Source organism: Passer montanus, unplaced genomic scaffold (genome assembly GCF_014805655.1).
Source record: "Passer montanus isolate IOZ18808 unplaced genomic scaffold, ASM1480565v1 scaffold48, whole genome shotgun sequence".
NCBI classification, from domain to species: domain Eukaryota; kingdom Metazoa; phylum Chordata; class Aves; order Passeriformes; family Passeridae; genus Passer; species Passer montanus.
This window is the reverse complement of record NW_024369707.1, coordinates 1,690,251-1,714,904: the sequence shown is the minus strand read 5'-3', so window position 1 is coordinate 1,714,904 and position 24,654 is coordinate 1,690,251. Positions and strand designations below refer to the sequence as shown.

Genomic DNA, 24,654 nt, shown 5'->3' with positions numbered 1-24,654 from the left:
CTGCACTGCTGCAGGACCCACGGTCCTCCTGGTTCTGAGGTTCAACCCCCTGCACTTGCAGCTCCTGCCTGCTGGATGGGGTAAGGTGGCCTACAAGGTCTATGCAGGCAGGCTCTGCAAGTTTCTGGAACCAGTGTGTTCCTGAAGCAGGTTTTCAAAATTGAAATAGAAGTCTTTTTCACACTTACAATTATTCTATATTCTATATAATTGTAAGAATTCTATAATTCTTACAATTATATATAGAATAATATAGAATATATTCTATATTCTATATTATTCTATATATAATTCAGTGACCTTTCCCAGAATTTCAGAGCATGTGATTTATGCCTAATCAGATCTATATTAGCATTAATCAGCATTCTCTATGGCTTTACAATGAATTTTTTACACCATTTCTAGTTATTCTCTCTGAACTAATTATATTACATACTTGCTGTTAGAGCTGTCTACAGTTGCACTGGACTCATCTGACAGAAGGCCTTATGACCTGATCCAAACCCTAACATTTGTTTTATTAGGCTTTTGCCAAAACCCTGTGTTTTAATGCTTCACTGAGGTGCTGGAACTCTAAACCCTACTACATCCACCATGACTGTAGTTAAGATGACATATTTACTTTAAAAATTAGACACTGAACAAAACTATTTTAAAAAAATTACTTTCTGGGCCATCATGGGGAAAGAGAGGAGTCTAAGACTTTTTTTTTTTTACTATCTCTGCAATGATATATCTGGTTCAGGGAGAGCTTCTATTTCAGTTTATTATAATGGTTTTAGATTAAAAAGTTCACCAAGAAAGCTAACACATATTTGTAGTAATCAATACATATGGTGCTAAGCACATCAATGCTGCATGAGGCATTTTGCATCTCTGCAGATTTTCTAAAACATTTTTGCTCTCTTAATCATCTTGTACCAGTTACATTCCTGATGTACAAGATAAAAGAACATTTTAGCCCAAACAGATCAGCAATGCAGTAAAGAATCATGACTTCACCAAGCAGGATCAGCAAGCTTATTTTTAGCAAAGATCCATAATTTTTTTCCACTGAGAATCTATTTGTAAAGACCATATTAGACTTCACTTCTGATTGAAAACATTTACTCTTAGAAATATCTTATTCTCCTTGTGTCCCCCTTCACCCCCTGTTAATTTTTGTTCCCATACTCTTTCCTTAGCTCATGTTACCCTGATTTTGCAGGGATTTGTTTCCATCAGACTTCTCCTCTTCCCAAGCTCCACAATTATTCGACCTTCCCCATTTGACAAGGCCAAGGCTCTTACCCAGGGTGGTGACGGTTCAGCTAAAACCTCACGTTCAATGAAACCACTCAAACACAGCACTGGCAGAAGAGAATTGCAAAAGACCACAAGAGTTGAGATAAACCATTTCATGGGGCTGTTTCAAATGAGTGTGTTAGTTGGGTCATGCATGTATATTTTTTATGCCCCAGTCATAAAATCACACTTCTTTATGACAACAGCAAGCTGTATGGAAGTCCAAAGCACAAAGTTATGGGAGGAGGTGAGTTTATCTGTTGATAAAACACAAATCTTGAACAGAACACCTGGTCCCACTGGCTCAAATCACTGCAGCTAAAAGCAAACAGTTTCACCTTACAGAAGTTTTCGTGGATCACACGCACGTGCTTTATTTAGGGGCCACGCCTGCTGGCACAGATGATCTTGGCATATCAATTGCTGTTTCTGTGCCCTTATTGAACAAAGTATTTGCCAAAGACACACCTGCCTGTTTGCACAAAGCTTCTCTCTACAGCCCTGCCTAGATTTAGAGTCTCTTGTCCTTATTTTATTGCCCTGCAACCTTCGCGTCATCTCCTGCCTCACTGTTTGCCGTTATTGAGCAAAGCATGGAGAAAATGCAGCTGTTACCCTTTTCCCTCAGCAGCAAGCACAGAACCACCTCACACCTTGTGTTTGTAACAGTGCAAGGACTGGTTTGGTATCACAATGATGAATACTGAATGAGCATCCACAGCAGACAAAAGACATTTAGTGACCCACCTTGCACATCAGCAAAAGGAAAAATATCTGTTAGATCTTCTATTAGCCTCAATTAGGAAAGTGATCAAGCTGTGGGACTGCACTGACTCTGCAAGGGCAGTATCCACTGTGTCAAGGAGGATGAAATACACTGTACACGCCAATTCAGTGGTGTATTTCAGAAGAGTGGTATTTCACTCTTCTGTGAGTTTTTATTTCATTTTGCATCAGGGCCTTGAGAGTCTGAAAGTGATAAAACCACTGTTTCTGTCTCAACTGTTGCATTTTCAGAGCATTGAAGTGATGCTGTTCTCTCATTAAGGCTTACTTAAGTGAAAACATTTCAGAATCCAATATTTAAAACTGTTCCAAACTCTAAGGAGTTTCAAGTGCACACAGTTCTTGGCTTAAATACCAGTTCTTAAAAGTCCTTTGAATTTCAAACCATAACATTTGTAAACCAGTCTTATTTTCAAGGGTTGCAAGGGCAGTGTTTCTGATCCAGTCCTGGCTAAAGAATGTACCCCCTGTGGGTCTTTAGCCAGGTGTTCTGAGCCTTGATCTACAATTATTTGAAACTAGAGATAGGAGAGAAGATTAAATAAACAAATTCTACAATTATTTGGTTTGGAATGGACTTAAAGCTCATCTTGTTCCAATCCCCTGCCATGGGCAAGGACACCTTCCACTATCGCAGGTTCCTCAGAGCCCCATCCAGCCTGGCCTGGGACACTTTCACAGATGGGGCAGCCACAGCTTCTCTGGGCCACCTGTGACAGGGCTTTACCACCCTCACAAGAAAGAATTTCTTCCTTGTGTCTAATGTAAACATGCTCTTTATCCATTTAAAACCATCCCCCCTTCTCTTGTCACTACACGCCCTTGTTAAAAGTCCCTCTCCAACTCTCACGTAGCAACTTTAAGTACTGAAATGTGCTATAAATGTGCTGGGCCCTTCTCTTCTGCAGACTGAACAACCCCAACTCTCTCAGCTTATCATAGAAAGTACTTTGGATTATTAATTATCAACAAATTTTTTTTTTTTATATTTTCCTACTCCCATCCCATACACATAGCACACTATCCTATACATAAGAGCCAAAATATTAACAGTATTTTGGCACTTCAGGTTCTTCAGGGAGGCCAGAAGAAATATTTTTTAAAAATACTCAAAGCTTTCTCTTGAATTCTAGAAAAGTGTGAAAACATACAAGACACTATCCTATACATAAGATCCAAAATATCTCCCCTGGATTTGCAAAGTAAATAGGACCTTTTTTTTTTTTTTTTTTGTTCTTTTTAAATAACAGTATTTTGGCACTTCAGGTTCTTCAGGGAGGCCAGAAGAAATATGTTTTTTTTAAATGCCCAAAGCTTTCTCTTGAATTCTAGAAAAGTGTGAAAACATACAAGGTATTTCTAGTAGTGATCCTTGTTCTGATGCCAGGCTATATTTCTTTTCTCAGTTCTTGTTGGTATAAATGGACATTATAATGACAGCTGCTTAAAAGACACACAGATAGAAAACTAATGCAGTCATTATGTCCAAAATTTACCCAATGTTCTGCAAATAATCTACAGATGACTAAGAAAAGACTTTTGAAGTAATACTGGACCTTGACACATGCACTGAGATATTTCCTTTAGGGCCTTGGGCAACGTGGTCCAGTGAAAACTGTCCCTGCTCATGGCAGGGAGGTGGAACTAAGTGATCTTTAAGGTTTCTTCCAATCCAAACCATTCTGTGATTCTATGATCTGGAGGGGGCAGAAAGAGAAAATGCCCATGGTCATTTCTAGATAGAAACAGGAATTTCTCATAGAGCAATGTCTGTAACAGAAGCTTGCAGGATGCTTTGTGGTTTGGTTGTTGCTGTGTATGGGTTTTTCTAATACAAGGCATCAGAAATGTAAATAAAGCACTTACCTAATGTGACTGGAACAGAGAAAAACAAGTCCTTCAAGTGAGTGTCTTAAAGTGGAAAAGCACATCAAGTTAATGAGTCCTGATGAAATGACTTGCAGGTAATTTTTCCTTCAATACTCACCTTGAGTTGAATTAGACTAGGATTTATGATTTTAACATAGAACATAACATTATAATTGAAAAAAAAACAATACAAGTGAGGGTCAGAACGAGGAAATTTCTTATCTTTTTTTTCCCCAGACAGCTTCATTTAGACAACTCTACCAACTCCATTAGAAAATGTGCATTTTGGATCATTTCCAGGTTTGTAAAATCCAACAAATACCCAAATTGACACAGAAAGATTTTTATTTTTTTTTCAGACAGACAGCAAAGTCTATGAACAGAACTACTTTTGCATCCACCAAATTATCAGATAACCAAAGAACCTCAGAACTTCAGCAACTCTGCGTGTTCACTCTCTTACAGGAAGGGTCTGATGGGCAAAGCAGCTCATCCTGATGTGCTGGTGCCACCTGGGTTTGTGGCACTACAGGGGATTTCCTCCCCTCTGCCCCAGCACACAGGGACAGACCATCATGACGTGACCTTTTACCACAGAAACCTTGCACCTTTCCAGGCACGCAACTACACAGCACTCTCCTTTACACAACACCTGCTTCTGCAGAAGGTGGGGAGTGTCCTGGGGCTGGGGCTTCTCCCCTGTCAAACTGCAGAAGCTGGAGAGATGCTCCAGATGCAAAAAACCAGGTTGGGTACTGACCAGAGGAGCTCACTTTGTGGTAGACTGTATTCTGCCCATGCCCTGACCAGATCTCATAAAATAACTAATAGTTCAGCTGTAAATTGCAGGAAATAAAGATAATCCAGTATTGTGTGGCAAAGGTTTAATATCAGACAGAGAAAATTTTTCAGTTAAGAGTAGAGTTTAATTAGAGGTTAAAGGTATGTTGAACTTCCATCAGCATCCTGGGTACAGCTCATGATGTGTGAAAAGCTAAATACTGTCATAATGAGCTGTTGCTGCCATCTATTGAACACAAGGAGTGTGAACTACACAGATTTACAGTTTGGCTACTGATTTGAAATATTTGCTTGGCTGGATTAAGTAAAATTTCTGTTTCTTTAGAGCAATCGTGTTTCTTTCTAGATGATATCCAGAACACGATTTTGCCTTAGAAAAAAGCTGTGACCCTTTGGGAGATTCTGAATTCTCCTTTGGGACCCACTCCTGGCCAATGGGGGAACGGTGAAAAGTGAGCACACATAACTCCCATAACATGAAACATATTGCTATTAATAAGAAAGAGTTATTAGTTAGAGCTGCAGGGTTATTAAGATCTTGGAACACATTAGCTCTTCTTTAGCAATATCATGCAGAATCCATAAACTCTGCTGAGGATGGATACCTGCCCCATGTGGCAGCTGTGGTTTAGATGAGTGATCTCCCAGCTGGAAAAGCACTGGCAATGGCACTAAATTTCCACCAGGATGCTGAAGGGTGGCACAGAGGTCAAGCAGCCTGCTGAGGGAGTTCCAAGCACCAGGAGCTATCCCAGCCCCACTGCTTGTTTTATCCAGGGGATGAGTCTGTTCTTTTATGTCCCAGAAGCTGCCCCTAAGTGTAAACAGAGGCATTCAAGCATACTCATATACATACACATTAACAGCAAGAAACCTTTGTATTAACACAAAAAACAGCAACAAAGTCACTAAATGCAAGAAATCCAGTGTTATCATAAGGTTGGAATTAATTGAAAATTATATGCAGATACTGCTTACCTACAAGGTATATACATGGACACTCACAGCCAAATTCAGCCCTGTGGGTAAATAAAACCTTATTTTGTGTTGACTTCAATGAGGCTGGACACATTTGCTTAGAGATGTCTTTGGCTTGTTAAGGGCCACAAGAAGACTGGAAATGGCAGGGGAAAAGTGGAACATAGGTGGGGATCCTGCTGATCTTGGGGCACTGAATACAGTGGAGTGTTCAGACAGTGCACAAGAGCCAAGATTATGAGCTACAACAGCAGTGACTTCTGTCTAAGGTAGCAAAGGGATTTAAAGAGGAAAAAAAAATAATCTGGTTCTTTTTCTCAGTCTACAGTCACGCACGCGGGAGCTGCATTTGAAAGAACGACACCAGTGTGACATTAGCCAGAACAGCAAAAAGCATCCTGTATTCCTCTGCAAATTCCGCATTCCTCTGCAGATTCCGGGATTTCCACACGAGGGAGCTTCTGGCCCACGAAGCTGGCAGGGCGCTTCCTCCTGGGAAAGGCGGCAGCAGTGGTTCCCTGCGAGCCCCCAGTTCATCAGCCTGATTGCACTGCTCCGAGCCACAGCGAGAGCCAGCAGTGAAATGGTTAACAGATAATGATGATTGTCAGAGCTTGTTAACCACAATTATTTTCAAGACATATGTAAATCTGTATAAATACCTAAGTGTGGTATATAATCTTAAACATACTGTTTAAATCTATAAGCATTCCTGAGTTAATTTCACTATGGGAACGTTAGTTGCAACTTCCTGACTTCACTGTGTTTGAATTCATATCCATGAACATTAATTTAAAATTAGTCTAAATATTTGTTGAGAAGTAATCACCTGATAAATTTAGCTCTTTTTCATTTTTATGAATTATTCATTATCTCCTCTCTTTCCGTTGATGTGTTGGTTGTTTTCAAGAATTGAATTACTGGTTGATACTAAAAAAAAAATAAAAAATAAAAAAAAGGCAGCATTTCTAGTGATTTGTAAAATGTTTCCCTTAGAAACTTGACTGGTGACTATGAGAGCAATTGGGTTTGCCACCAATATTTTATGGTACTGGTTTGTTTCTAAAAGGGAGTTTTTCAGAGGCATAAGCAAGCTCATACAGCAAATAATTTGCAACAACAGCAAAAAAATCTGTTTATGTCTTGTATGTATATCATTCCTACTAAGGAAGTTTGTATTAGCAGAAGTTGGTGGAAATGTTTGGGAACAATATGATGAGGCGTGGCTGCAGGAATGAACAACCATGTGAAACTGCTGAACTGCAAAAAGCTCCTTCTGCCCAGTCATCACAGAAAATACCTGAGCTTGCCAAAGGAAAAGAATAATTCTGTTCAAGAATGGCCTCAGGCAAGTCTGAATGAAAAATTACCAGCCACCAGATATTACAAAGAGGAACAAACCTTTTCAGGAAAGCCTTGAGTAGATGGCAGCAAGGATCCTTAACACTGGCTAGTACAAAGGAAGTGACTCGAGAGCCTCTAGCACACAGAGGACCATCACTCAAACTTTACCTGTGGCCTGCATTCAGTGCAAATAGTGGAAGATCAGATGTTCAGAATAGAACTTACATTCCCAAGTCTAGGGCTGGAAGCCTAATTTCTGTCTGCCACTCATTAAAACAAGCTTTGTCACAAAATTAATTTAGTAGCAAACATAACTTCCATTCTTCCAACTCACTGAAACAGATAACATCTTCAATTTCCCATCGGGTATGTCTTTATATTTGTTACTTTCAAATCAGTTTGCTACTATTAATTAAATAACAAATCAGAAAATTACTTCTAAAATTATAAAAAAGCAAAACCCCTAGAACACACCCTCATGTGGTTAGAAACCGGTACCAGCACTTGCAAAACATCAAAGGCTTCTCTAAACATAGACTTTCATCAGTGATGCTGCAAGCCTTCATCTAATCTTTCATGATTTCCCATGCAGGAACATCAAAAGAGAAAGAAGAGAATAGCACTGTTCCAAAGCAACAGTGCTCTGTGTGAAAAGTATGTGTTTAGCTATAACACATAAAAAATATGTGGGAAATTATTATTTACATGAGACATATTTTAATAAACATCATCATTAGCTCCCTGTCTTTTCCTATAAGGAACAAGGATTTTTGCAGTTCAAAATCATGTCCAAAGCTCAAACGATTTCTGGAAGAAAATGAAAAAGAATTAGAAATGTATAAGCCTTCAAAGCAGGAAGATCAATTTATGTTCATTTTTACCTACTGAAACACATTCTGCATATTTCATTGTTTCTGTCATCTTGTTATAATCCATCCAAAGAGTTTTCAAAGAACATTAAGTCCTACAAATAAACAAACTGTGCATTAGATATGGAAGGCACAAAAATGCAAAAATTACTATCAAAAGTCTTACTTGCAGACTTTTGTTACATGAAGTATTTATATTAGTCAATCACTTTTTATCGCTGCCACTGAGAAACAGTTTTGGAGGGGGCAGTCCGAAAATCTTAACTGTCATTTCTATCCTACTAAAAGCAAAATTTCTGAATTGTTGTTGGAATTTTAAAGCAAACACTTTTCAGTGAATAATTAAAATAGTATTATAATTTTGGTTTGTAGTCTCTGATATAAGTATCACAGATTATTTTGAAAACATTTCATATTAACACAATTATGTTGGCAAAAGAGCTACACAGCAAATATCAATTTCTAATTCTAGAAAACATGTATCTTAACTTCATCTTTCCCCCTAGCACTGAGTATTCTCCTTCTCATATAGTTCTTATGGTTATCTTCATGAGAAAATATTTGTAGGAATTTTCATATGACCTGAAGATCTTACGTGCAACACTCAACAGAACAGTTGAATTGGTTTGAAATTACCATTAAAAACAACATAACTTTTTTTTTTGGTTCATACACGTGTTCAAGCAAAATAAGGGCTTTGGGGGACTTTGGTAGGTTTGACGTGTATGTTAAGATTTGATTCTGCCATACAAAATATTGAACTGCATGTGTAATACTATTTAAACTGTTTAAGTAAAAAAAAATTAAGAACATAAAAAAGGCAGACATAAAAATTAAAATTTTCTAGTTTATTTATCTTTTAGGTATTTGGTTTTGTTTTCCAATACACTTGCATTTTTGTAGTTCTCAGCTGACAGCAAGGGCCCATTTGGTCCTGTTTGCACATCTCTATAGGTCTGCCCATCCACCTTGCACACTTACAATGAGGAAGCAAGCACCAATCATGACTGCCTTGATCCTCACGTCGAGATCTACAGGGACCTGGATCCCGAAGTTGGCAGTGTTGGTGAAGACGTTGTTGACAAATCCAGACCAATACTTGGAAATTTTGCCAATCGTTGTCATCTCATTGAGAGCTTTTACCTGCACAAAGGAAAAACAGGCACAGACATAAATGTAAACAAATCAAGTGCACACTGATGACATCTCCACAGAATTAATGACTGTGTCCTGACATGTTGAGTATGCTATAGTTGTCAGGTTCTCCTTTTATTCTTTTTGCTGGGATGTTCTATTAGTGTCAAATTTCCCTTTATGAGTGGCACGCAAGAAAGGGTCTCAAGTTTGGAAGCATCAGCATCTTTACAGCGGACAAAAAGCGGGAGAAAGCAATCTTGAAAGTCTATGCCAGCTTTGCCTTTCTTTCACAGAGTTGTGGGTTTTTTTCCTCTCTCTTGTTTTTTATATTCTCCTAGCCCCACTGCTGTGGACCACTGTCCCCTCAGGGGACAGGAGTGTTCTCAGTCATGTAGCCATCTGCATGTTTCTTACAGTATACTGAAATTTCACACAATATCCACTGGAGTCTTCTAATATAGCTAATGAGCTGATAAGTTGATAAACCAAAAAATTCCTTTTTCTTAACTAAGTCAAAGCACCTTGTTCACATCAGAAAACTCTGTTCAGGGTTTTATCAAGTATCTCACATTCTCCCTCTCACCTGAGAAATTTATTCAAAGTAGAAAAACTTTTAAATCGTTAACACTTGTACAAAACATACCTCAAAGTCAACATCTTCAAAACAGCCACAGGTTGCATATGGGCCAACTATTTTTAGAACATCTTCTTTGCTTTCATTCTGTATAGTAAACTTTGGCAGAAAAGGGTCCCAGTTCTGTACAACGTACCCAGCTACTGTGCCTGGTGGGGACTGAACTTCTAGCTAACAAATAAAAGAAAACAACAAAAATGTTTTTAGCTGATTTTATATTAATGTATTTTTCCATGATAGAGTATTGTTTATATAATGACAAGATATATATCTACTGAATATAGTAACATATCATTTTACCAAACACTGGTAAATTGCGCAATTGAAGAACTGTCTAACAGTATTATTAAATACAGTGGACAATATGAAACTCAAAAGCTGCACCAGAAACCAACATCCTACATACAAAAACAGACTTTATAAAAGCTGTAAACTGGAAAAAAAAATATTGTATTAAGGCAATATCCTACAAGCTTATTTTAAGTAGCTGTACTACCAAAGGACCATTCCTTTAAAAAATCCTGACAAGGATAAATGCTAAGAAGGTAAGTGGATGAGCTAACCTGTAAAACATTTTCATAACACAAGAAAGATGTCTGAATAAAGGAGAGACAAAAATTACAGAGGAAAGACCTGAGGCTCTATGGGATCTGCATTTTTCACTCCAAGCAACTTGCTTCCATGTTCTGCCATTTCCCAGAGAAATATAGCCCTGAAGATACAGATCTTCAGGGCTCAGCCTCCAAAGAGATCTGCTCCCAAGACCCACCCCCAGACCCCAGTGGCCTTCACAGTTTCCATCTTTCACCCTCCTGGAGCTCAGTGGGTGATCTCTGCCTGTGTCAGTGCAAGTAGTGTCTTGGGAGAGACATCACCAGCCACCAAGGCTTTGAGTGGGATGTCAGCAAAGCCAGGTGCCATGGAAGGGCACAGAACTCATTCATCAGGAGTTGTGTCTGCCCAAAGGCCTCCCCGGGCCGGGGGGCTGCGAATTCCTGAATTGCTCCCTGCCACCCTGGAGGAGCTGCACAGTGAGGTGCTGGGAGACAAAGGGTGTTTGGGACCCCTCACCTGCTGCAGGAAGCAGGGGAAGCAGCAGCTGCTGCACCTCAGGGGTCTGATGACCCGGATCACCTCGCGGCCCGCGTTGTCCGCAATCCTGATGGTGAAGGCCCTGATGGGCGAGCACAGCCTGCGGTCAAAGCAGCCGTTCTCTTCCACTGCAAAGTAAACTCTCTGCCCCAAGGGGTTTTTTATCTCGTATTTGCTGCAGGTCTCTGTGCCAAGTATGGCTAATAAAGCAAAACAAGCAGAACATTAATATAATCTATGTTATTGCTTTAGTATAATCTTAGTGAGTGTGTATATATATATATATATGAGCATTTATTCTAGAAGTCTATGAAAAAAATTGTTTAAAAAATTGTTTTGAAGTAGCAACACAAAGAAAATATACAAATATAAGGAAATAGTAGTGCCAGGTCACTGTTTTGAAGGAATTAATACAGACTTTGATTTGTTGTACACTAAAGTACATATCACAACAGAGAATTCAGATCCTGAGTTTGTTTGGGTATTTTCTTGCTTTATCATCTGTGAAAAGTAACATCCTGAGACTACCCCACCTCAGAGATAAAGCTTTCGCCCAGCAGGTTATTTAATAATCAGGCTAAAACCATTTTGAATGGGAGAAATACATTCTACAGTATTTTACTAGTAGTAAAGTTTTACAGTATTTAATACTTGTCCATTACTTTGAAATTATGAGAAACTAAATAAGTAGAAAATCTTTTGCTTCATTTTATGTTTTCTGACCTTCTTTTGCTATTTGCTTTGTTTCTCATAGTATGTTACTTATTGTTAGATAAATTTTTCCATGGATTGGAAAGATGGTTAAGCTTTAATAACACTAAGAGGAAGGTGTCTGAGGGAGAGGACTGTTGGAGAGACTACTCACCCCTCAGTGGTTTGCTACAGAACAGGCAAACAATAAAGTGATCCTTCCCCACCCTATCACTGCATAACAGCCTGACACGAGGGCAGCAGGAGAGTTCACAACAACTTCAGTGAGCTGGGGGCAAGACCTGGTGCCTTTTGGGGACACCCCTGTACTAGCACTGTTAAAGGGTGACAAGGATTGCACCATACCTTCCAGAAGATCCACTTGCTGATGGATAATTATCTGGTCCAGCTGCTTAAAAATAAAAATAAACAAGATGGTGGGTCTTGGACAGGTCTGGGGCTGCCAGTGGTCACATGTCTATTTTCATTGCTCATCTCCCTGTAATTAGGACTTCTTTCCTTACAGAGGTGCACAGGTTGGGTGCCTGAAGGACATCTCAAGTCACACTTTGGACTTCTCTCTGAAATTATGGCTGAGCAATGTGACATTAGGTGCTGTGGCCATGTAATTCACTCACACGCTTGAAGAGAAATAATCTTCACTGAGGGAACAAGGCAGACAACAGCAACAAAAAGCAGAATCCACTCTTGCTCCTGTTGCTCTCTGTCAGAGGGGAAGCTCCTCACCCCAAATCCAAGGTTGGTGCTGGGCAAGATGGCAGTGCAGGAATGAATGAGCCTGGGCTCAAGCTTGAAATGTGCAGTGGCCACATCCCAAAGGATGTTGCTGGAGCAGCCCAGCAAGGCAGTCAGGGGATGCCAGCAATGGCACACACCGGCTTTGACACTCTGATCTCAGGAGCACAAACATCCTAAGTCTGCTAAATGGTCAAGCCAGAGTGCCAGAATGAGCAAAACAACAATGAAACAGCTGGCTGAAAATGTCTTCCCCCACAAGCTGGTTACAAATGCAGGAGAAAAACTGCTTGCCACGATACCTAGCTTTGCTGTGCTTATCGTCCCTCCAACATTGTCTTTCTTGGAGAACAGTTGTTAGCATTACAAAACCAGCAAGATTTAATTCCAGTCTACCTTTCAGTTTTATGTGACTTTTTTATGCCTATTTTATGTGACAGTTTTAGGCTTTACCAATCTCTTTGCAGTAATTTTTCTGTAAATTCCTGATGAACAAACGCTTGGCACAGGGTTTTGCTGTTACTCACAGCTGCAGACACAAAGCACACAGCGACCTTCTGAGACCACCAGATCACAGCTCTCCAGAGCCTGGATATTTTAAAATTGATAAATCTTGCCTGGTATGTATTCAAACTGTTGCAGACATTTGTCACTTGTTGTCAGCTCCTGCAGCTAGTTCAGGCTGCAAAGAGAAGCTGGTAAAAAGCAGAACTTCTTTATCCCTTTCATTAATCTCAGAAATGTGCATGCCAGTAATTGAAATAATAAAAAATATTTAGACATAAAAATATTCTCCCAAGAATCTTTGCTGTTTGTTGTTTGGGTCTTATGAGAGAGCTCTTGGAGCTCATAGGAAGGGCTCTGCTGATGGAAAGAGAATAAAAAAGTTAAAGATGGTAGAGCTATTTTAATATTTTAGTATTTATTTTAACATGGATTTCTTTTTTCCATGTAGACTTTCACAGGAAAAAGAAAATTAATGACCCTGAATTGTTAAAAGCTTTGAGTGATTTTGGTCGATTGGTTTACTGTGCACAATGTATAAACAATGTTAAGACAACACAGCAGTACCACTTGTTATCCTTGTTTTGCCTTTCACTGGTTTCTGCAGGGCATTTATTCTGATGCATTTTTATTGGGGCACTTGTGGATTGAGGGAATTCTGCACTTGCATTTGAAAGCACTCCAAGCCCTCTGGCTTAACAAGGGTCTGGTCCTCTTGAGCTCAGATATGTTAAAATTCCTTATACACAGCTAATTCTCAATATTCAGTTCTGTGGGGATCAAATTTACATCTGATCTGTCTAACCAAGCCTAAACAAAGAAGCTTTTTACAACAGTTAAACCTGACTGGTGGCACAACATGCAGTTGAAATACTCAGAAAATTCTTCTCCAAGGTTTCACCTGTCTATTCCTGCTGTGGGAAAAAGTTCATTTGATTTTTGTTATAGTCACTGAACTACTCTTTGAGCTGTGGCTGTAATTTGAAAGACAGTAATGAGGTTTAGGTAACTTTTTTTCTGCAGGAAGTTATTAAAGAGTGGTAGTCTTAGAAATCTGATGTATTTACTGAGGCAGAAGCAGTTTCTTGTCCTTCTCTGGTGCACCTCAAAAAACTGATCAGAATCATTCCTTCACCTGAACTCGCTGCAGGGTGTGGATCTGCAGAGTGAAATGTTCCCGGCTGGCCTTTACCTACAGGACACACGTTTTCCTTTTCTCTCATCCAATCCTTGGGTTGCTATTTAGAACAAGATTGTAGGGATCTCTCTGAGACTGACTAAATCTGGATCCTTGTGTCAAACATGTCATGGTCTTATTGAGAAATACATTCAGCTTTCTCAAATCTATCCAGTTATCTTGCCCAATCCTGCTGGAGAACATAATTTCTATTTGTTATTCTGTATTGATTCACAAGCACTCTCTGTATAATCTTTCTTCTAGTAACAAAATTCTATAAATTAAATATGTCTCTTTCCCACAGTTTGTTTACTCTCCTAGGCACTCAGTATGGTTCCCTCTCCAATACTGTTGCTTTTAGTCTACAGATAAAACAGATGGAGTCTTGTTTTAAAGGAGGTTCTCTATTCCCTGTGCACTTCCAGTAGCACCTCTCTGTGCCTGTTTCCAAGAGTTTGGACCCTCTTTTCCCCAACGTACACAGCACCAGAATGAAACACAGTCTTCTAGAAATCTTCCCAGTAGAATAAATAATTTCCAAGTTCTGCTAGAAACATCTTCATTCAAACATTTAATTCTGTGGAAATATCTTAGTCCATAAGCATAAATCCCAAGGGATTACCCTAGCAGCTGTGAATCCCACATGCATTCTGCAGGCAGCCCTCTCCCTGCTGCCTGTGGGACCTCCTTCATGCTCCCTCTATCCTGAATGAGCCCCTTTCATCAGCCACACGGCCAGCGTGGCTTCAGCATCACACACTAAAATGTTCTGCAGCGCACAGAAACTCGAGCTGTGGGAACATGCCAGCCAGCAGCACTGCACACATGCTTCCCACTTTTCAGACTGCAGAGAAAACTGAGAATCCTTAGCAAGAGCTGTGGCACAAGCCAAGAATAAGTATGAATGAGGTCTTCAGTTCCAGCTGTAGCTCTGAGAGTGACCTGCTCTTTTTTCTTAACGTCAGATGTAAAGCTTCTATAAAATGGAGTGATAGTATTTGCTTGCCTACGTTGTCTGGGTAAATCTGAGGTGTAATTCATGTTTGTACAGGAGCCTGAATATGTAACCTGCCAAATACTGACTAGCACAATCACTTTTAGACTAGAAAATGTCTTCCACGGTCTTTAAGCAAATGCTTGTGTAATTGACAACACATATCATTCTGTGCTCAAGCATCTTGAAATGAAAGTCATCACTCCACATGAAAGACTGCTTCTGAAGAGTCTCTCCATTTCATTAGCTATCTAGGTAGCTTAGCTCCAAATATAAAATACATTCAATTTCTGCTTCGATACAAAACTAGCAGAAACGTGTGCCTAAAATACACATCTTCAGTGAAGTGAACATTTCCCAGCATCACCAAAATGCAAACACAGCAGAGGAGTATCAGAATTATGATCTGACTATGCTGGGGGCCTGATTCTGTCCCTGCCCATACCAGGCAGGGCATTGACATCTTACTCAGCATGTAAGAGTGGCACAATCCAGCCACATGTAAAACACAAACCTCCGTCAGTGTCAAAGCAACAGCAGGGAGTGACTCTCCTGGTAAAAAGGTTCAGGAGAAGATGAAACTTCTGGAGCAGAGCTGCAGACCACCTGAGCTCCAGGAGCAGAGAGATTTCACAGAGCAAAAGGGACAGCCACATGTTTAGCAGTAGGATGGAGAAGACTTAAGCATTCATTTTTCTTCCCCACCTATGACCTCTGCCTCCATTTTCAAGCATTTTCCTCTCTCAGGCATTAGCAGTTTCTTCCTCACACAGAGTTAATGCAAGTTTGTAGACACTCAGCCTTATGTTCATCTAATTTCTATAAAATGAATGGCAACAATGAAGAAAAAGCTTATCTCTCCTATCTTCCTTATCTCAATAGAATCAAACAACAAAAAAGTCTCTCCATCTCAGCCTACCCCGTTCCCAAGAGGAAAAACCCAAACAACCTCATCCTCCAAGGCATCAAAGCAACATAAAAGGAAAACATAACAATTCTAACAGTCAGAAAGATTCAGGACCTGGTTCAGGTACTCCAGACCAGGTGGCAAATTATGAGTGTGTGACGTTTGCTTCCAGAGACTTGTTGGTTCAACAGGCATATTCTGTTGAGGAATGTCAGAAGAACCAGGGAGATAATCCTTAAAGATTAATTTGGTTTGTCCCTGAGATTCTGCAGGGGAAAAAAAGAGAGAAAAAACACAGAAACATCAGGACCAAAGAGCAGCTGGAACAATAACATCATTCTGCACATGACTGTATCAGTACTTCAGGTCAGGACCCAAAAGGAATCTCATGATTGTCCATACATTGAGCACTGACTATAAAGCTGCCTCAGGATGTGCAAAGGGGAATCACTGCAAAGGGGAATCACTGCAGATGAGGTTAAATCAGGAGATGTGGTCTTGGAGGGCACCTGATCTGCTCTGCCAGCTGGTGAGCACAGAGCCTGTGTGGCGAGGCTGGAGCTGGCCTGGGCTCACACACAGGGTGGCCAGAAGCCCCTCAGCACAGGTTGCCCAGCCCTGCTCCCTGTGAGCTGCCCTGTGTGCCAGTGTGCCCTGAGCTGCTGAGGGCTGGATCCCAGCAAGATGCTTTCCAGCATCCTGAGGGCATTCATAATTTCTCTTAATTAGAGATAACCTTTCCAGGGATCTCAGATTCCCCAAGCTGGATATTACAACCCTGATATCAAAGTCTACACAGCCTCTTATAGTGTATTATTCATTATTATCTTAATGAATGGATCAGATATCATTATGCTGTGTTTTCTGGTTTGCTACCACAAGAAGTCCTTTAGGGCACAGTGATGGTGACCTTGGCCAGTGTTGTGAAGGTAACGAGAGCATTACTGCCACAGGCACCTGTAAATCCACACTGCTCCACAGGCACCATCTCCCACAGCTCCCACAGTGACCACCTTAACCACTGGATTGCCAAAAAACTCCTGCTAGTTTTTCCAGGTACATTGCTCCTCAGCCTTCAGCAGCAATGGTTCTGCAGGAACCAGAAGGAGCAAACTGAAGCTCCCTCCACCCAAATGGCAAATCCTTGTATTGAGCTGACCCCCTGTGATTTGGCAGGAAAGCAGTCCCCAAACTGATCATTTTTAGCTCATGTGTGACAATACTTAGACACAATGAGGTTTGAGGTCCAGAAGGAATTTTGGCTCTAAGTCTGAATCTCTTTTTTGCTATTGTGGGTTTAAATGAGATCCTTTAGTATTATTTGAACTCACTGTGAAAGATTCATCATTCAATCATATTTTGATCTTAATTTGGCTTTGCAGCCACTGCTTTCTTTCAAAGTCTGAGACCACAGGAAGAACTAACCCCTTTGAATTTGTTGCTGGCTTTTAAAAATGTATAACTGGGTAATAAATATTTTATACGCTCTTCTGCATCATTTTACCTCACAGGGTTCTGTTACTGCCGTAACTCTTGTTGTTACATGAAATGCCATGAAGTAGCCCAGTGTTAGTGTTATTCTTGAATAATAAAGAGGAAAAAAAGACAACAAATTGCAGTTCTACCTGTCAAATCTTAAGCTATACAAAAAACAAACAGTAAATACATTAAATATTAATGACAATTTGAGCTAGTCTGACACTTTGTCTATTTTGGTGTATGATTCCCATTTCATTACTAGTATGGAGAACCTTAAAAGTTATCATATGATACAGTGAGTATTCTGTACAAACATAATTTGTAGAGTTGCATATTCCTGAAAAAGGTGAATTGTCAAGTTTTTTCACACTAAAAACCGTATTCCACACCATTATAATTTAACCATTTCTCCTAAATTATAAGCATCAAAAATATGCAAAAGCAGATTTCTCTTATATGGCTAAAACTAAACAAAATTTAAAACAAAAAGCCCTATAATGCATGAGTACAACAATGCTGCAAAACTTGCTTTCTCCTGTATACCTTTCAGTGCTCTAATGCAGAATGTCTTGAGTGTTTTGAGGGCAAGAAGGAGGAATAAAATATTTGGCAAACCTAGACAGACATTGCTGAAATTCCCTGGGCCAACATGTGCCTGTGCACATGCCTACAGAATGACCTCTGTGGAGTTACACTCAAGAGAAAAAGACATTTGTATCCTTCTGCTTAGTTGAAGCATTTGAAAACCTGGAAAAAATGAATTGTGAAGGCTGCTTAGATCAAATGCTGCAAGTTTGCTCATTGCTCTGAGTACTCAATGGGCTACTGCTAAAGTCAGTGTGTGACAGACACACCCAGATAGGAGTAATCAGATTAAATTCAGTTATTATTATTCTTCACATGGGGTTATCAGGTCTCTGGCCAGTTTTGAATGTGGAAAGCATTTGCTGATGTAGTATTTTCAAAGTGAAACAGGGAAGAAGTGTGCAAAAAATAGTGGTACTCTTGGCTCAATACCCACCCTTGCCAGGCATTCTGTATGGACAGGTTTAAACACCAAGGTACCAACATTAAATTTTCTGACTGAATGCAGAGGCTAACATTTTATAATGTATTTTATTCAAATAACATCCTACTATAGATTTTAGTCTCCTTAGGAGCTTCTTGGATGCTAGATGCTTAAAAATTAAAGGAAGACAAAACAACTGTGCTTTGACTGATGTGGTTTTATCCTGAAACACTCATTTCATCAGGCTGCTGATTGCTGGAAACCCACAAGACTGTAGTTTTCTGTAAACACGATCTAAAAACACAGACTACAGATGCACTTACCTTGAGAGGCCATGAAGCTTCCCGAGCTACTTCTTCAAAGGGAGCGGGGTTAAAAGAAAAGGCTTTTCTTGTTGCAGCAAATAAAAGAGGCGCACAGCAGGCACAGAACTTCAGAGGGTGGGTGTCTCTGCTCGCTCCCAGCCCGCAGAGCGCGGCAGCCGCGGCGCTGTCCGCCCGTCCGTGCCGGGGAGAGAGGGAAAGAGTTCAGCCCAGAGACAAAGATGCAGCCTGCCCGCTGCCTAAATGAATGCCTCAGGACTAAAATCCTGCTTTACAATGTCTGTGTTTGTTGTGAGAATACAAAGATTCTGGGTTTAGTGCAGTGTTTGTGTCACCACTTCTGCAGGCTATCCGGTAAAGACAGAGCTAATCAAGTTGTACATAGCTCATTTCATTTAAAGCCAGGCTGGATGGAGCTCTGAGCCCCCAGGCCTAGGCAAAACTGTGCCTGTCTAAGTCAGCGGGTTTGGAACTAGTCATCTTAAAGGCCCCTTCCAACCCAGGTCACTCTGTGGTTCTATGATTTCCCTACAGCTGACCCCAGCCAACATTTTCCATGCACAAAGCAGGAAAAGCTGTCTTGGATTTCTCACTGTATTCCATCCATGTAACATTAGCCAGAGGATGTCCTCCAAGGGATGTCATGCCTACACCCAGTCCCATAAAATCATCCTGTACATTCATTCCCCCACCACCATGCCCCCCAACACTCACACCCACGCAGGGTTCTGCTGATCCCGGTGAGGTGTTTGAACTGGATTTGGAGAACTAAAACACTCTGACACTGTTTGTCCTACACAAGCACTGTCCAAAACTGCCACATATAATAATTAACCCCCTTGCACTGGGAGGAAAAGATGAGGAGAAGAAGGGAGAGTAACCTTCACTTACCAGCTCATATTCCTGCCTTGAGTGCCCAAGTTGCTGTGGAAATCATCAGGCAGGTGTGATCTGCAGGCAGCTGTGATGCACGGCTGAAAGAATGGCAGAGCCTATGCACAGAGCCCAGCAGAGCCAAGGGAGGTGCTGGGGACCATCTTCTGTCCTCTTTGCTATTGCAAGTTGCACTGTTTTGAATCTGTCTGAAGTATGGCTGAGCAGATTAAATTCCAGAGTTTTCAGCTCAGGAAGATGCTGATGAAGATTCTCTGAAGGAAGAATACAGAACACCCATCCCAAAATAAACCCCAAATTATATGGAAGCTGATTTTTATAGACTAGAGTAGCAAGTGCAAAAGCCTCAGATCTACTTATGGGTTTGGCTACATTAAATTTCCCAGGAGTTTATCATTGCCTGCTTGAGAACTCCCTGGGTGCAGTGGCAAGCACAGGCCAGCCCAGGAGCCAGACCCTGGAAACAACCAGAGAAGTGACAAAGATTTTGGTGACTGAAAAATGGGTACTGAACAAATCCTTCTGGATTAGGAAGAAGTTTGACACAACTGGAAATAAAAATTAAGAATGACCAAAAGTTTTTGCTTTCTTTCTCCCTGTTAAGGATGGGCTTCTTTGGAGCAGAGGCTCTAATCCAGAGAGCAGACACAAAGCCTACAAAAAGAAGAAAAAGTACAGGGAAAGCTCTGGATAAATATAGTAAAACTATCTTTTAAAATGACAGATGAGAATTCAAATGAGATGGCACTCAATTATCTCTAAAATTAATAGACTTATTTTACCTCCCAGAAAATTACAGGGCAAAAAAAGTCCCAGCAATTCTGTCAATGCATAAAACAATCATAATGTGTTAAGAAAAGTGCCTCAAACAAAATGTGCTGAAAGAAGACATTTCAAACATTTTAAAAGCATTTTTTTGAGAAGTCCAAGTGATTCATTTACTGACCCAGGCTCTGCCCAAGAGCTGCCCTGGCAGCACAGGCAGGCTCCCCTCCCTGCAGGAGCCAGGTTTCATTTTCCTGCTGCTCATGAAATAAACATTTCCCTGCAATAGTTCTGCCCCAAATAACTTTTTTTTTTTCTGACATTATTTGCAAAATTGCAGTAAATAGGTAACAGAAAGAAATACAACTCAGCTTTAAGTACATTTTGTGTGTTGGTTTCATTTTTTTCACAAATTTTTACATCTTTTACAATGTCCCCTTTTACCTTTTTTTTAAATAAATACTCATATATTGGTCCAAATAGGCTGCTGCCATGATTAAATCATTCTCACCAAGATATCAGGTACAGAAGACCTAATCATATTTATTCAGGCACAAAGCCATTCTTTTGGTGCCCTTTAGATATGCACAGGAGGAACACTCAAGAAATGAGGACAAACATTTAAAGAATTGTGTACTGCTACTTCCAATCATATTTTAGGGCCTTCAGAAAGCAGAGCAGCAGCACCCAAAGGAGAATTTCACCAAGACACCAAACTGGCTGCCTCTGCCCCTTGGAGAAGGCCCAGGAGAGCCATATCACTGCCTGCAGTGACTCAACCAGTCATAGTCTCAGCACTAAAATAAAGTACCTGCCTTCCTCTGCATGAATGTGCTGGGCATCTGAAACACATTCACAGCTGTTAAAAAGCAAAACAAAAACAAACAAACAAACAAACAAATATACATACATATATTCCTGCTACCTCTAAAATATTCTTGCTCCATCCCATGCTGGAAAGCTGATAAAAATTGATGGGCAAATCCTTAGAAGGCACAAGTTAGCATGGATCCATCAAAAACAATGAGCCTATCCAGATCAGGGCAAGCAGTGCTTGGCTGGAGGAGTTTATACATCTAAGACCTTCCTTTTTTCCTTAAAGAAAAATTGCATCTTTTCTATAACTACCAGCTCCACAAAGGCCCAGAGATCCATCCCTGCTGAGCTGAGGTACAAGCACCACTGCAGTTAATGGTTATTACATAAATTACTGCAGCCTGTAGGAAACATATCCACGGACTAAGACATCTTTGTCCTCAGCACAGAAGCAGAACACAGATTTTCCTCCTGAAAGCATGTAGTAATAGTCAACCAGGTGGATCAAGAGAGCAGAAATGTCACATGGCTCAGCATAGGTGCCATTTCTCAGGAGCCTAATCACTCTTCCATTTTCTACAGGCGCCACAGCAGGAGTATGGCAATGGTTTCACAAAAACCACCTTCACAAGAGAAAAACAGAAGACAGTAACAAATTTCAAAGTATTAGGAAAAGCTGTTTGATTTCTTGTCCTGCTCCCTGCTGTTCAAAAAACTGCTCTGAAAACCTGGTATTCATCCCTGTACTCAGCAGGAGAAGATGGCCCTCCCCTTTCCCCACTGTACCACTAAGGGCTCCTCCAGGTGAGAAGAAACTGCCTCTCCCCTTGTCCCCACAATCTCCAGAAGTTCAGGCAAGAGAGCTCAGCCCCTCCCCACCTGCCCTTCCCGAGCTCCAGGCAGCCAGGGACACCCTGTGCCATGCAGAACAGGCTGAGAGCAGCACACAGGCATCAGGACACTCCTGAGCATCACCAGGCAGAGCCTGAGCGCCCCTGCTGCTGAGGGGTCATCACCAATCACTGCCTGCATTCTAGACTTCCCTTCCTCGAAATATCAACCAGCATTAAAATGCATTGTTATTGCCATTTTTTAAATAGAAAATATCATAGTCTTCTTTCTTCCCTTTTCTTGTCTTCCCTTTAGCACAGGGAGAAATGCTGAGAGCGATCGTAACTATCAGACTGTGACCCCATGCAATTACAAGCCCCAAGTTACATTATTTCACCCAGTATTGCTTTTTGCACTGGAGAGAAAAAAAAACCCCAAACTCAAACCATTCCTTAAATCAGCCAGCACCTAGTAGGGCTCTCACCTTGAACTTTTGTTTGTGAGGCGTCTTGCTTCAGCGGGTGCCTCCAGGAGCTCCTCCCCTGCAAGGACATCTGCAATCACGCTGGAATTCCGCAGGCAGCTCCCGGCGCCGCCTCCTCAGGTAGCACTGCCAGGGAGCTGCTACACAAGGTGTCTTTCGTGCACCAATTAACAGCAAAACGCTACCTTTAAAATAGCAGCTCTCCAGCAACCTGATCCTTATTTTGCATTCAACTCCGCTGGGAGAAATGGGATCAAAACAGCAATCTCAAAGTGGTTGTGTAAGGGAAGAAACCTTTCCAGCATTTGTGGTTAGAGATGGAACGTGGTACTGAATACCTATCAGAGGTTTTAATGCTACCCCAGCAAGCACTGATGTGGATCAGAAACTAAATATAGATGTCAGCAAAACCAAACAATCCACTGGAAATTCATAAAGCAGCTTCCATACCAAATCTTGTCACGCAAGAAAGAGAAGCTTTTGGCATAGGGTTTGTCTGTTTAGGGGTTTGAGGGGAACAGGTGTGTTTGGTTTCTGGTTTTGTCAAGGGTTTTTTCTGGTTTTGTCAAGGTTTTTTTTTGTTAGTACATTTCTGTTGCACTGAGTTTTAAAGTTTTTATAATAATCTCTAAAATCTTGTTCTTATGCAAATACAGCCTTTGAGGGGCTGTGGGCACTGCCACTAAGCTCATGCATGTCCTGGTTTCCTACCAGTTCTGAAACAGGAGCACAAAGTCCAAATATCTGAATTGATCCCCAGACCCAAATATTTCAATTTTAATCACATTAAGCAGGTTTTAGAATAAAAAGTAGAGGAAGTTTAGCCATCAAGAGACTGATTTATGTAAGCAGACCCTGTGATTTAAGCAAAAAATAAGGCAAGGATGCAGCAGCATAAAAGACCTGGATATGTTTTGCACCAAAACCTGTACCAAAACTGACCACTGGTCATGAAGAATTTTCCAATACTAGTCTTTCACTTCTGAGTGATTTTGTTCTAAATAATGGACACTCTGAGGGAATCTTTTACATCTATCTTGAAGATCTATTCTGCTCCAGATAAATATCCTTTAATGTTAATTGGGTTTGAGTGTGAGAAAGAATAACTTTGTCTGTGGCAAGAGCACACTGGAGGTCCATAGTTTACTTGATCTGACTGTACATTGGAAACAAAGATATTTCAGGAGACTTTTCTGCTTACTTTAGTAAACTGTCATTAATCTATTCTGAGAAACTGAAATTAATTTCACCTGTTGTTATTATTTTTACTTTTGCCTGAAACCAGTTGCCACGTTCAACTGAAATTTGCAAAACATCTCAAATTCTGTCTGCTGACTAAACACAAACTGGACAGTAACAGAACTGCATCTTGCCTGTCCTTCCATGCAGCCAATGCCTCTGAACACCTCACAGGCTGAAAGCAAACAGCAGACATTCTTCCTGGGAAGGCAGAAGCTTTCACAGGACCAACCAAATGGGAGAGCACAGGAGGGGATCGGTCCTGACACTCACACGCAGGCCACTTCTAAGATTTTTGGAAATCAAAGATATTCCAAGATTATTCACTGATCTTCTCCACATTTTCAGAAAAACGCTATTCAATATTCTGATTCTAAATTCAAATTAAATAATTTATTTTTTTTTTACTTTTTGAGAGAAGGAAAAAAAGAGAAGTAGATAAGACATCCATAAGATTTAATGGCATAATGGTAACTCTATTAGGACAGCAAAATTAATTTCAGTTTCCCTGAGGTATCTTATTTTAATTAACAAATCCATGATCCTGCTCTATTAATTAGCATACTGAAAGAATAATAAGTTTTAGATGAGCTTAGTTCTGATAAAGCTTTTCATCCCCTAAAAAATAACAAAAGGAACTAAGAATCTAAATCCAATTTGTTTTCTACATTTAGTATCAATGTTTTGAAATCCTACCAATAGTACAGCACAACTATTAGTGTTTTCTTTTAATCTAAAAATGTTTTGGTTTTGTATTTACTGCATTTTAGACATTCTACCTGCTGAGAGGATGGCAGTGGCCCACTAAGTAATCCTTGCAGGATTCCAGGTGATTTTATTTTTCATATTATTTCCTATTGAAAAACACATGGGAAACACATGGAATTTATTACAATCCTCATCTACTGTGGATTTTCCAGAAAAATCATACAATAACAGTTATCCATTAGCATCCCAACTGGGTCAAATAAAATCCTAAGAACTTATCTGGG

General features: G+C 40.4%; 1 protein-coding gene across 3 annotated transcripts; it reads right to left on the bottom strand.

Annotated features, from left to right (window-relative positions):
• Positions 1 to 7,105: 7,105 nt before the first annotated feature.
• Positions 7,106 to 22,478, bottom strand: PLSCR5 (phospholipid scramblase family member 5). Of its 3 annotated transcripts, XM_039722454.1 has the most exons (11): positions 22,424 to 22,478; positions 21,218 to 21,731; positions 19,525 to 20,181; positions 18,634 to 18,799; positions 15,937 to 16,088; positions 11,851 to 11,893; positions 10,774 to 10,994; positions 9,712 to 9,873; positions 8,913 to 9,074; positions 7,948 to 8,026; positions 7,106 to 7,869 (listed from the first exon to the last, which is right to left on the bottom strand). In XM_039722454.1, exons 4-10 carry the CDS (start codon positions 18,644 to 18,646, stop codon positions 7,988 to 7,990), a joined length of 792 nt encoding a protein of 263 aa, XP_039578388.1. In that variant the 5' UTR covers positions 18,647 to 18,799; positions 19,525 to 20,181; positions 21,218 to 21,731; positions 22,424 to 22,478; the 3' UTR covers positions 7,106 to 7,869; positions 7,948 to 7,987. The 3 variants fall into 3 exon arrangements, with proteins under 3 accessions (XP_039578388.1, XP_039578387.1, XP_039578389.1); XM_039722453.1 differs by having other exon boundaries at positions 7,106 to 8,026; XM_039722455.1 differs by lacking the exon at positions 21,218 to 21,731 and having other exon boundaries at positions 7,106 to 8,026; positions 19,525 to 19,781; positions 22,424 to 22,473.
• Positions 22,479 to 24,654: the final 2,176 nt, after the last annotated feature.

What these genes read in the sequence shown, in the direction of transcription:
- PLSCR5 (XM_039722453.1), bottom strand. An exon ending in GTCTGGAGTACCTGAACCAG is followed by an intron (nt 11,894 to 15,936) that starts GTCCTGAATCTT and finishes ATTTTTAAGCAG; the next exon opens with CTGGACCAGATAATTATCCA. An exon ending in TTGAAGATGTTGACTTTGAG is followed by an intron (nt 9,075 to 9,711) that starts GTATGTTTTGTA and finishes TCCTTTGTGCAG; the next exon opens with GTAAAAGCTCTCAATGAGAT.